The sequence below is a fragment of the Cebus imitator genome, unplaced genomic scaffold (genome assembly GCF_001604975.1).
Source record: "Cebus imitator isolate Cc_AM_T3 unplaced genomic scaffold, Cebus_imitator-1.0 Scaffold804, whole genome shotgun sequence".
NCBI lineage: Eukaryota > Metazoa > Chordata > Mammalia > Primates > Cebidae > Cebus > Cebus imitator.
In genome coordinates, this window is record NW_016108119.1 from 270,190 (window position 1) to 283,637 (window position 13,448).

The window sequence follows — 13,448 nt, forward strand, 5'->3', positions numbered from 1 at the left end:
TTTTTTTTGAGACAGAACATAGTCTGTCACCCAGACTGGAGTGTAGTGGCATGACCTTGGCTCACTACAACCTCCACCTCTAGGGTTCACAAGCGATTCTCCTGCCTCACCCTCCCCAGTAACTGGGATTACAGGTGAGTGCCATCACACCAGGCTAATTTTTGGATTTTTAGTAGAGACGGGGTCTCACCATGTTGGCCAGGCTAATCTCAAACTCCTGACCTCAAGTGATCCACCCGCCTTGGCTTCCCAAATTCCTGAGATTACAGACATGAGCCACTGTGCCCGGCCACATCCACACCTTTCTGGGCTGTTATACAAACACTGTCTTGACCAACCTATGCCCCCATTTTCTGCTCTGCCAGAAGGAGAGACAACAGGCACCCCCCACCCCTGCTCCAAGGAGGCTGTGGGTTGCAATCATGGAGTTCATGCCAGGCTGATTGCATGCCAGGTTGGGGACCTGAGAGTATTGGTGGATCCTTGGGGAATGTGTGTGCTAGAAGCTGCATTGGAAAGGAAATGAGATGAGGGGCCTATGGCTCCCTCCCAGCTTGGAGCCAGTTTTCCTCTGGTGTCTGCAGAGCTTGAAATAAACCAGCGAAGTTCCCGATGCTATAAATAGCAGCTCTGCCTGGCTCCAGAAGCCAGGTGCACTGCCCCACGCCCTGGGAGGCTGGGGCCACAGGACCTCTGCTGTCCACTCTACCCAGCCCCAGTCCCACATCCTGGCCTGGAAGAGGGTCTAGGCTCTGAGGGCTGAGTGGGGCTGGCTGGGGCCACGGCTGCACCCCAGTAATGATAGGCCCAGTGCTGGGGGATGCCCTTCCCTGAAACAGCTGATCTTAGGGATGTGATGTGAATACTAACAGCAACAAGAGCTGGTGTCTATTGAGTGTGAACCAAGTGCCAGACACGGCCCTAAGTGCTTGCCAGGTACGAATTCGTTGAACCCTCAGACCCACCCATTCTCCCCTTTCACAGACGAGCAGGTTGAGGCACAGCAGGTGTGGATCCAGGCGGCCTGTTCTCTCTTTTTTTATTGAGACAGAGTCTCACTTTGTCACCCAGGCTGGAGTGCAGTGGCTCAGTCTTGGACCACTACAGCCTCTGCCTCCGGGGTTCAAGTGATTCTCCTGCCTCAGCTTCCCAAGTAGCTGAGTCTACAGACACATGCCTGGCTAATTTTTTTTTTTTTTTTGTATTACATTTAGACACGAGGTTTCACCATATTGCCCCAGCTGGTCTCGAACTCCTGACCTCGTGATCTGCCCTACTTGGCCTCCCAAAGTGCTGTGATTACAGGTGTAAGCCACACTGGGCCCAGCCACGGCCCATTCTCTTAAGCTCATGCTATACCATGGTTCTTTCGAGATGCGGTCTCACTGTCACCCAGGCTGGAGTGCATGGTGTCATCATAACTCACTACAGCCTTGAACTCCCAGGCTCAAGTGACCCTCCTGCCTCAGCCTCCTGGGCAGCTGGGACTACAGGTGTGCACCATCAAGCCTGGTTAACTTTTAAATTTTTCATGGAGACAGGGGTCTTGCTATGTTGCCCAGGCTGGCCTCCAACTCCTGGGCTCAAGTGATCCTCCCATTTCAGCCTCCTGAAGTGCTAGGACTACAGACATGAGCCACTTCACCTGGCCTAAGATGTGACTTAACAATGACAGTGACTGCCCATCAGGTTGATGTCAGGATAAGTGAATTAGCATCAGAAAGGATGCCACGCACAGTAGGCTTTCAATAAATCTTACTGAAATATGGCCAGGCGCAGTGGCTTACACCTGTAATACCAGTAGTTTGGGAGGCTGAGGTGGGTGGATCACTTGAAGTCAGGAGTTCCAGACCAGCCTGGCCAACATGGTGAAACCCCATATGCACTAAAAATACAAAAATTAGCCAGGCATGGTGGTGGGCACCTGTAGTCCCAGCTACTTGGGAATCTGAGGCAGGAGAATTGCTTAAACCCAGGAGGCAGAGGTTGCAGCCAGCTGAGATCGCATCGCTGTACTCCGGCCTGGGTGACAGAATGAGGCTGTCTCATTTTAAAACATTGTATTGGAATAAATGCATTTGGTCCTGTGTTCAGGGATACATAGTTAAGAGGAAGAACTGGGCAGCAACCTTGAGCCTTTGTGTTCCCATCTGGAAAAGGCAGATGGAAGTGACTGGCTCTGGCCCACTCTGGGGTTCACCCAGCCAGTGTCTATCAAGTCTGGGACTGCTGAATGATTCCATCAAAACCCATGGCTGCCTCAATAACACCACATCAGAAATCTCAGACAACGCTGCTTGCCCAGTTCATCTCCCACACACCACCACCCTGGCTAGACAGGGTTGGGGACCCAGACAAAGGCTCAAGCATCTGTCCCCAGGGAATGGTGGCCTGGCCTTCTGGTGCCCTGGGGTACTCATGGCAGAGCCTGAGGAAGTCTGACTGTAGCTCCTTCCAGGCATTCAGGAACATTCTCCCATTCTCCGTGCCCACCACGAAGGTGCTGTCATCATGCACTGCAACAGAGGCCACCTCAGCATTCAGTTTGGACAGCGCTGAGCACTGTGGGAAGAGCAGGGTGTGTGAGCAGAAGGAACCCTCCACTCCAAACATGGCTAGTACCCGCTTCCGGGGTGGGATGTGAGCTCCCAACTGCCTGAGACCCCAGCAGTGGCTCCAGGAACAGATGGTCCCTACGCTGTTCGTGGTCTTAGATTCTGTAGTGGGATTGAATGAATGACCCTCCATGGATTGGCGATGGGGGCTGGAGGAGGACAGATGTCCTCTGCTAAGGTCCTCCCTCCAAGGTCCTCATCTTCAAGGAAAGCCCACCTTAGCTCCAGCCCAAGGGACAATCCCATACAGGGCTTTCTTGGTCCCTCTCAAGTCCTGGATGAAGAGGAGGTGGGAAGAACCACAGGAGAAGCAGGGATTGGACAGATTAGGGCTGCAATCCCACCTCAGCCACTTCTGCTGTGAGACGTGAGCAAGTCATGTACCTCCTCTGGGCTCCATTTTCCACGTCTGTTTTTTTGTTTTTTTGAGATGAAGTTTCACTCTGTCACCCAGGCTGGAGTGCAGTGGCACAATCTTGGTTCACTGCAACCTCCACCTCTCATGTTCGAGTGATTCTCCTGCCTCAGCCTCCCCAGTTGCTGGGATTATAGGCACGTGTCACCACACCTGGCTAATGTTATATTATAAGTAGATTGGGTTTCACCATGTTGGCCAGGCTGGTCTCTAACTCCTGACCTCAGGTGATCCGCCCGCCTCAGCCTCCCAAAGTGCTGGGATTACAGGTTTGAGCCACTGTGCCCAGTCAGTTTCCACATCTATAGAACTGGGGACAAGCAGCCCAGCTCCACAGTGCCACTGGGCTTGGGTTTGGGGATTCAATGGGTGGAGGAAAAGGATCTCTAAACTGGGCCACTCGATATTGGTATACAGGCAGCTGGCTATGCTCGTGGCTCCAGAGTCGAGGTCTGTAGGCCCATGGCACAGAGGCCTTAATGGGAGGTTCCTGCAACCAACACCACCAGCATCTCAGGTCTCTGACCTGCCTCACCAGGAAAATGCTAACTGTGAAGCCTGAGGCATGCAGTTGTGCCTAATAAATGCTGGTTTTCATCTGAGTCCAGTGGTACTAGCAGCTAGAAAGTCTGGCTTCCAATTGCAGTTCTGTGCTGTGTGACTCAGGACAGGTAACCTCTTTGGGCACAATCTTGCCTGTTGTGCCAGCCCCAGCCTGGAGTCGCTCTGGTTAAGAAGGTGTGGATGGCATGGGGCCAGAAGGCCTGTCCTCCACGCTCCCTACTGGAAAATTAACACCCAGGGTATTCATTTTCTTCTAAGATGCTGTGTGGGAACACTGGAGTGTTAACAAAAATAAAACAAATGAGTTCCACTGTTTTGGTCCGTGTGTGGTGGTTCACGCCTGTAATCCCAGCACATTGGGGGGCCAAGGTGGGCAGATCACCTGAGGTCAGGAGTTCGAGACCAGCCTGACCAACATGGAGAAAACCCATCTCTGCTAAAAATATAAAATTAGCCAGGCATGGTGGTGCATGCCTGTAATCCCAGCTACTCGGGAGGCTGAGGCAGAAGAAGTGCTTGAACCTGTGAGGCAGAGGTTGTGGTGAGCTGGGATCATTCTATTGCACTCCAGCATAGGCAACAAGAGTAAAACTCTGTCTCAGAAAAAAAAAATTCAACTCTTTCTCATCCATCATAGCTGAAAGAGCTACCTCATCTCACAGTCACTGCTCAGCTGAAGACGCCGAGACCATGGCAGAAAACTCACCTACCTAAATGCACCCAGAGCTTGTAGGGAAGGGGGTCTGAGATTGGGGACAGATGATGAAGGCACATCCCTTCAGCCCATGCTTCCTACAGGCCACCAAAGGAACTCTGGCATTTAGAGGAGGCTGGACATAAGTCACTGCTAAACAAATGTCATTGTCACCCATGAGAGTCCCTCAGGAAATGCTTAAGCATAGGGACAGAGGGAACCTGTCTTGTTCACGCTTCCAGGATAACTACAGGGTCATCTGCTCCTCCAAGCAGGCTCTGAAACACCTGCTATACCATTGTTACCTGGGAGAACTTTTTTTTTTTTTTGAGACAAAGTTTTTCTCTGTCACCCAGGCTGCAGTGCAGTAGTGTGATCTCGGCTCACTGTAACCTCTGCCTCTCAGGCTCAGGCAATTCTCTCCTGCCTCAGCCTCTCGAATAGCTGGGACCACAGGCATGCACTATCACACCTGGCTAATTTTTGTATTTTCAGTAGAGATAGGGTTTCACTATGTTGGCCAGGCTGGTCTCAAACTTCTGGCCTCAAGTGAACCTCCCTACTCAGCCTCCCAGAGTGCTGGGATCATAGGTGTGAATCACTGTGCCTGGCCAACCCAGTGTAACTTTCTATGACAATGAACATATTCTACTTCTGCACTGTCCAATCCATAGACACCAGCCACTTCTGACTACTGAGCACATAAAATGAGGCTGATGCAACTGAACAACTAGATTGTTTACTTTGATTTAACTAATGAGAATTTAAATTCATCAGCTTGGCACAGTGGCTAATGCCTGTAATCCCAACACTTTGGGAGGTCAAGGCGGGTTGATCCCCTGAGGTTGGGAGTTTGAGACCATCCTGGCCAACATGGTGGAATCTTGTCTCTACTAAAAATGCAAAAAATTAGCCAGGCATGGTGGCACATGCCTGTAGTCCCTGCTACTCGGGAGGCTGAGGAAGGAGAATCACTGAACCCAAGATGTGGAGGTTGCAGTGAGCCAAGATCCTACCACTGCACTCCAGCCTGGCAACAGAGCAAAACTCTGTATCAAAAAGAAAATGCAAATAGCCACATGTTGCTAGCGACCATGGCATTGGCTATCACTGCCCATGTCAGCCACACTGTGACCACTGCCAAGCTAACAGTGCTTCTGGACACAGCTGAGCTCCTGGGGACCCTCCCCGTGAAGGTTGCTCTGCATAGGGGAGGGGTCATCGTGGACAGTGTGACAGCCAGCCACTTTCCCAGGGGTGTCTCCCACCTCTGCCCCGAACACCACCTAAGCAGCCCTTGAGCCATCCACAGCAGGAAGAGCTTGAAAAAGGCCCTTTGTTTTTCAGGGAGACTTTGTACCCAGAAGTTAACTTTAAAAACTGGTCATGCTTCAGGCAAGCTACTACCCTCTCTGTGCTTCATCATCCTAAAATGCAGGGGAGAGACCAACTGATGTTAGATAGATATTTTATTTTATTTTTATTAAAATTTTTAAAAATTGAGACAGAGTCTCCCTCTGTTGCCCAGGCTGGAGTGCAATGGTGCAATCTTGGCTCACCCCAACCTCTGCCTCCCGGGTTCAAGTGATCTCCTGCCTCAGCCTCCCAAGTAGCTGGGATTACAGGAATGCACCACGACACCTGGCTAATTTTGTATTTTCAGTAGACAAGGTTTCTCCATGTTGATCAGGCTGGTCTCCAACTCCCGACCTCAGGTGATCCACCCACCTCAGCCTCCCAAAGTGCTGGGATTACAGGTGTGAGCCACTGGGCTCAGCTAAAAAAAATTTTTTTAATTGAGACAGAATCTTGCTCTGTTGCCTAGGCTGGAATGCAGTTGCATGATCTCATCTTGCTGCAGCCTCCACCTCCCAGGTTCAAGCAATTCTCCTGCCTCAGCCTCCTGGGTAGCTGGGACTACAGGCATGTGCCACCATGCCAGTCTTATTTATTTATTTATTTAGAGATGATGAAGTCTCCTTTCATCGCCTAGGCTGAAGTGAACTGACGCAGTCTCTGCTCACTGCAACCTCCATTTCTGGGGTTCAAGTGATTCTCCTGTTCAGCCTCCCGAGTAACTGGGATCACAGGCTACTCCACTGTGCCTGGCTAATTTTTGTATTTTTGGTAGAGATGGAGTTTTGCCATGTTGGCCAAGCTGGACTGGAACTCCTGACACCCAGTGATCCACCCACCTGGACCCCTAAAAGAGCTGGGATTACAGGCGTGAGCTACCATACTGGGCCAGATATTTTTTTTAACACCTGCATCACAGAACTTCCCCCCAAGAAAAGGCTGTAGGAAAATGATATTATGATGTCCTCATTTGGGATAAGTTGCTGTAGATCTAGGCATGTAGGCAATAGTGCCAGAGGAGTCATGTGTTATACAAAGTCCCCTTTCTCTCTTCCCATGGCAGATGCAGTTAGAACTCTTGCTTTAATATTGGAAATTACAGCTTGCCTGCCTGCCTTCCTTCCTTCCTTCCTTCCTTCCTTCCTTCCTTCCTTCCTTCCTGCTTGCTTGCTTTTCATTTTTATTTTTGAAATGGAATCTTGCTCTGTCACCCACACTGGGGTGCAGCGGCACAATCTTAGCTCACTGCAACCTACACCTCCTAAGTTCAAGTGATTCTCCTGCCTCAGCCTCCCAAGTAGCTGAGATTACAGGTATGCACCACCATATCTGACTAATTTTTGTATTTTTAGTAGAGACAGGGTTTCACCCTGTTGGCCAGGGTGAAACCCTGTCTTGATCTCTTGACCTCATGATCTGCCCATCTTAGCCTCCCAAAGTGCTGGGATTTACGGGTGTGATCCCTTTGATTTACTGAATCTCACTTAAGTCTCCAACTCTTGACACAGACATCATGGCCCTAGCTGCAGTTGGGGAAGCTGAGGCTCAGGTCAGTGAAAGCTTTTTCAAGTGGCTGAGGTAGGACTGAGCTACGAGGCAAGGTGGGGACGCTCGCCATGTCTCCTCCCCCTGGGATGGTAAGGACACTCACCATGGAGTCTAAGGCAGACACAAGGCTGGTGATGATCTCGTCTTTGAGGGAGAAGGTAGAGTTAGAGCCATTGAGTCCACAGCTGTTGGCAGGGACATCACAGCGCTTGCCCAGCAAGGCCATAGTCACCTGTGGAGAGGGAGGAGGCAGTGGTAGTGGGCATGAGGTGGGGGGCATGGCTTATGTGTCAGCAGCCCACCCCAACCCACCTGGCCCCCACACTCACAGATCTGCCTCTGTATCCAAGGCCGACCTTCCCTGGGCCCACGGGCTTTATGTGTGATGGAATTAGAGCCTGCACAGGTCTGGACACATGTGGCAGAATAATTCACGCCACCTGTGTCCAAATCTGCACCTCCCAAGTCTACACGCCCAAGCCAAGCCCGGTACCAGGACCAGTTTTTTGGGTGGGACCCAACCACCACCTCTCCCCATGTGTGCAGGTCTGGCCACAGCCCTTCCTCCCTCGTATACCTTCCATGGCTCCCTACTGCCCAAATTAGTTCTTGACTTCTCAGCCTGGTATTCTCATTTCCTGGTCTCCTGTAACTCACTCTAATTCCCCCTCACACTCCATGCTCCAGGTCCTCTAAGCTGTGCCACTCCCAGATGTACCAGTGTTCACACTTCCCTAATTGGTGTAGGTTTCATTCTTTGTGCCTCAAGCACCGTTTCTGGACCTGCCATCATCTTCTGGTTGTCCATGAAGCTTTTTTTTTTTTGAGATGGAGTCTTGCTCTGTCAACTAGGCTGGAATGCCATGGTGTGATCTCAGCTCACTGCAACCTCTGCCTCCCAGGTTCAAGCTATTCTCTTGCCTCAGCAACCCAAGTAGCTGGGATTACAGGTGCACGCCACCATACCCAGCTAATTTTTGTATTTATAGTACAGATAAAGTTTCACCATGTTAAACACATTGGTCTTGAACTCCTGACCTCAGGTGATCTGCCCACCTTAGCCTCTCAAAGTGCTGGGATTACAGGTGTCAGTCACTGCACCCAGCCTGAATATTTTTTTAATTTTTAGTTTAATTTTATTTTGAGACAGAGTCTTACCCTGTTGCCCAGGCTGGAGTGACATGGCGTAATTTCAGCTCACTGCAACCTCCCCTGCCTGGGTTCAAGCAATTCTGCCTCAGCCTCCCTGGTAAATGGGGGCATGACTCATGTGGCAGCTACCACCACATGTCCAGCTAGTTTTTGTATTTTTAGTAGAGACAGGGTTTCACCATGTTGGCCAAGCTGGTCTTGAACTCCTGACCTCATGTCATCCACCTGCCTTGGCCTCCCAAAGTGTTGAAATTACAGGCATGAGCTACTGCATCCTGCCCCATCAAAGTTTTTAATTGTCCAACCTGCAGGCCCACCTCCTGTGCCCCCAACCTGAAGCCCAGCTGGGTCAGGAGACTGGGATGTCTTCCAATCTCTTCCACATGCCTCTGAGCTTATCCATCACATTTTTGCATCAAGCCACATGCTCCGAGGCCACTGCCATTGGCCCCAATGCCTCCCAGCCTCAGTTTCCCTCCTAGCAATGATACTTGGCCTCAGGGATATAGAAAGATACAGCAGGGCAGAGGCTGCTTTGTCTCAGGTTGGAGGCTCCCCAGGGCAGGACTCTGTCCCGTTGCAATGCGGTTTCTGGAGAAGAGAGCTGCATCGTCCCCCTCAAGTCCAAGTCCCCACTTGTGGCTCCCCATGGCATGGCACAGGCTTGCTGGGTATAACAGTGCCCAGCTGGGCACCCACAGGATACAAAGATCAGCCTCCCTCAGCCCCTTGTTCTACTCTTGCCCCTCTCCTTCTCAACCCAGGGGTCACTCACAGTCTGCCTCAGTGTCAGGACCTGCCCTCCAGGCAGCTATCTGCACCAATCCAAGTAAGGAAGGCAGAGACCAGAGGCAGTATGGCTCGGCTTCCCTCTCTGGCCTCAGTCCCAATGTGCTCTGTGTTGGCTCTGCTGGGTGCTGATGACAGAAAGCAGAGCTGAGGACCCCAAAGAGCCTGTAAACCTGGTTTCTGTCTCCCACGTACAGACAGTGGGTTTCTGCACCAACAGGATAGGGCAGCCCCAAGCAGGAGGACCATGGTGCTGGTGCCACCAAGGGCACCAGGCCTGGGGTATCTTCTGTCACCACAGCTGCCCCTGCCAACTGGAAGCTCTTTGAGTGCAGAAACCAGGTCTGCCTGCTACTGTTTGCACCGCAGGGCCTGGATCAGTGCCTGACATGTATGGCCAAGGTGGGGGGATTGCTTGAGTCAAGGAGCTCGAGGCTGTAGTGAGCTGTGAGGGCACCATTGTACTCCAGCCTGTGTGAGAGAGCAAGACCCTGTCTCTTAAATAAACAATAAAAATTCTGACGGCAGGGCTGGGTGCAGTGGCTCACGCCTGTAATCCCAGTGCTTTGGGAGGGTAAAGCAAGCAGATCACTTGAGGTCAGGAGTTCGAGATCAGCCTGGACAACATGGTGAAACCTGTACTCTACTAAAAATACAAAAATTAGCCCAGCATGGTTGTGTGCTCCTGTAGTTCTAGCTACTCAGGAGGATGAGGCAGGAGAATACCTGGAACCCAGGAGACAGAAGTTGCAGTGAGCTGAGATGGCATCACTGTATTCCAGTCTGGGCAACACAGTGATATTCCATTAAAAAAAATTTAAAAGGAGGCAGGGTGCAGTGGCTCATGCCTGTATTTCCAGCACATTAGGAGGCTGATGCATGTGGATCATGAGATCAGGAGTTTGAGACCAGGCTGGCCAGTATGGTGAAACCCCATCTCTACTGAAAATACAAGAAATTAGCCAAACATAGTGGCATGTACCTGTAGTCCCAGCTGCTTGAGAGGCCAAGGCAGGAGAATTGCTTGAACCAAGCAGGCAGGGTTGCAGTGAGCTGAGAATGTGCCATTGCACTCCAGCCTGGGGGACAAGAGTGACTTCATCTCAAAAAGAAAAAAAGTAAAAATTCTGATGGTAGCATTGGCCCACATGAGCTACAGTCCTTCCCCCAGCATCATTATTTTAGAGACAAGAAAGGCACTTGCCCCAGGCCCCAGCCAGAGCACAGCAGGGAAGAAGGCTGTCTGTCTCCAGCCACGTCCTTGCTGTCACCACACAGAAAGAGGACCGAGCTTCCCACATTCACAGCAATGCAGGGGACAGACAAGCTGCTCACACACGTTGCTGACACACAGTTGACCGGGCCGAGCTCAACCTTCCTGGGTTTAGCACAGAAAGTTCCATCTCTTTGGGAACCCCTCAGTCCCAGGCCATCTTGGATGGTTGCTAACCTCGCAACGCAGGGAGCAACAGGGACAGGAGCCCAGACACTTCTCTCAGCAGCCAAAAACACAGGCACTAGCAAGGAAGAGAAATATCCCAAATGTAAACGCTTTGGCTTCAGAAAGTCAACTCCCCTTAATAAGATGAGAAACACATCTGTTCACTGCAGCAGGATTCACAATGGCAAAAACATGGAAACAACCCATGAGCCTGTCAACAGTAGAATGGATGAAGAAAATGTGGTGCATGCACACTGTGGAATACTATGCAGTCACAAAAAAAACAAGATCATGTCCTTTGCAGCAACATAGCTATAGCTGGAGCTCATTATCCTAAGCAAATTAACACAGGAACAGAAAAACAAATACCGAAATGTTCTCGTTTGTAAGAGGGAGCTAAACGTTGGGTACACATGGACATAAAGATGGGAATGACTGACACCGAGGCTTCCAAAAGCAGGGAGAGAGGGGAAAAGGAGAGACTCAAAAACTACTTATTGGGTGCTATGCTCACTACCTGGAGGACAAGATCAATTGTACCCCAAACCTCAGCATCATGCAATATGCCTTTGTAACAAACTTGCACATGTACCCCCAGAATCTAAAATACAAGTTAAAATTTATTATTATTATTATTATTATTATTATTATTATTATTGAGACAGAGTCTCACTGTTGCCCAGATGGGAGTGCAGTGGTGTGATCACAGCTCACTGCAGCTTCTGCCTCCCAAGTTCAAGCGATTCTCCTGCCTCAGCCTCCCCAGTAGCTAGGACTACAGATGCCCACCACCACGTCTGGTTAATGTTTGTATTTTTAGCAGAGATGAGGTTTTCCCATGTTGGCTGGCCAGGCTGGTCTTGCACTCCTGACCTCAAATAATCCCCTTGCCTTGGCCTCCTAAAGTTCTGGGATGACAGGCGTGAGCCACCACACCTGGCCTAAAAGTTGAAATTATTAAAATAATAATAAGAAGAACACAAGAGAGTTGAAGCCTCCAAAAGGCAGAGCTGGGACGGGTGGGGGGAAGTTCACTGGAAAGATTCCAAGTTCCAGTCCATGAGGTGTGGAAGAGCTGCTCTCACACCTGTCCCATCCAGCTCCCAATTTTGCTCTGCCCACCTGTGAAGCAAGGCCAGCAGGTACCAGAGCTGCTGCCAACAGCTGCTGTTCAACTCCCAGGCTCCTGGGCCCCACCCCATGAGAGGTGACTGCTTCCTGGGCACCAGGGCCTGAGACATTGTATTTTTTATTTTTTGAGATGGAGTCTCTAGTTCCCAGGCTGGAATGCAGTGGCATAATCTCAGCCACTGCAACCTCCACCTCCTGGGTTCAATAAATTCTCCTGCCTCAGCCTCCCAAGTAGCTGGTATTACAGGCAGCCACCATGCCCAGCTAATTTTTGTATTTTTAGTAGATACAGGGTTTCATCATGTTGGTCAGGCTGGTCTCGAATTCCTGACCTCAGGTGATCTGCCTGCCTGGGCCTACCAGAGTGCTGGGATTTTAGGTGTGAGCCACCGCACCAGGCCCAGACACTGTATTTTAAGGTCACAGGGAAGTGTTACATCCAGCCAGGTGCAGGGCCTGGGTCATCTTCAGGGATGTTCTCTACTCAAGGTTCCAAGAAGCTCAGCCTCCCTGCCTGCCCTCTGCCTGCTCCATGTCTTGCCCAGACAGCAGTAGATTTGCCAGCAGCTGAGAGCTGGAAGCCAGCCCAGACCCTGAGCCAAAGATTAGCCAAGCGCTGTGGCCTCGTCTGAGTCAGTGCTGCCCTGACCAAAGGCAGAGCTGTCTTCAGGCTGGGGGACTCCATAGTAGTCCAGCCCAGAGAGCCCACTTTCTAGGCATCCTTGGAGCCAGGGTGACAGTGAACTAACAGCAATCCAGCTGTGGTATCCAATCCCAAACACCCTGCACTCGGTGCTCAGGACTGGCTAGGAGGCAGCAGGGAGTGAGCTAACAGGTGTGAGCCTGCTCTGCTGCCCACAGCCTGGATGGATGTCTGGGGAAATAGGTGTTCTCACTGGCTGGTTCTGAACCATCTACCCCATGAAGAGCAGCAGCCTAGTGGGAGGTGGAAAAAGGATATGTAGGCAAAGAACAAGGCTAAGACAAAGCTCCCAGCTTGGCCCATGTAAAAAACTACCCTTTTAGTGAGCGGTGGCTCATGCCTATAATTCCAGCACTCTGGGAGGCCAGGGTGGGAGGATAGCTTGAGACCAGGAGTTCAAGACCAGCCTGGTAAACATGGCAAAACACTGTCTCTACAAAAGATTTATCAATTACCTGGGTGCAGGCCTGTGGCCCCAGCCACTCAGGAGGCTGAGACAGGAGGATCGCTTGAGACAGGAGTTGGAGGCTGCCATGAGCTATGATTCTGCCACTGCACTGCAGCCTGGGAGACAGCAAGACCCTGTCTCAAAGCAAGAACAAAGGCTGGGTATGGTGGCTCACACCTGTAATCCCACCACTTTGGGAGGCAGAGGCAGGTGGGTCACTTGAGGTGAGGGGTTCAAGACCAGCCTGGCCAACAAGGCAAAACCCTGCATCTACTAACATTGCAAAAATTAGCCAGGCACGGTGGTGGATGCCTGTATTCCCAGTTACTTGGGTAGCTGAGACAGGAGAATTGCTTGAACCCAGGAAGTGGAGGTTTCAGTGAGCAGAGATCGTGCCACTGCACTCCAGCCTGAGCAACAGAGTAGGACTCTGTCTCAAAGAAAGAAAAAACTAAAAAAACAAAAAACAAACAAAACCCCCCCAAGCTTCCATGCCCCACCCACCATGTTAGATGCCCTTCACAGAGAGGGCACCCAAAGGGTCCAGAGCCCAAACCTAAGTGCCAAGGTGACATGGCCTTGGCATCTATGG

The 13,448-nt window shown here is 51.0% G+C and overlaps 1 protein-coding gene across 1 annotated transcript in view; it reads right to left on the reverse strand.

Moving 5' to 3' along the window:
* Positions 1-8,000, reverse strand: part of LOC108297473 (protein monoglycylase TTLL8-like) — a 45,116-nt gene extending 37,116 nt beyond the window's left edge. Inside the window, 3 exon segments of the mRNA XM_017520124.1 lie at positions 2,322-2,562; positions 7,296-7,424; positions 7,965-8,000. Of these exon segments, the coding sequence (XP_017375613.1) occupies positions 2,322-2,562; positions 7,296-7,424; positions 7,965-8,000 (406 nt within the window).
* Positions 8,001-13,448: the final 5,448 nt, after the last annotated feature.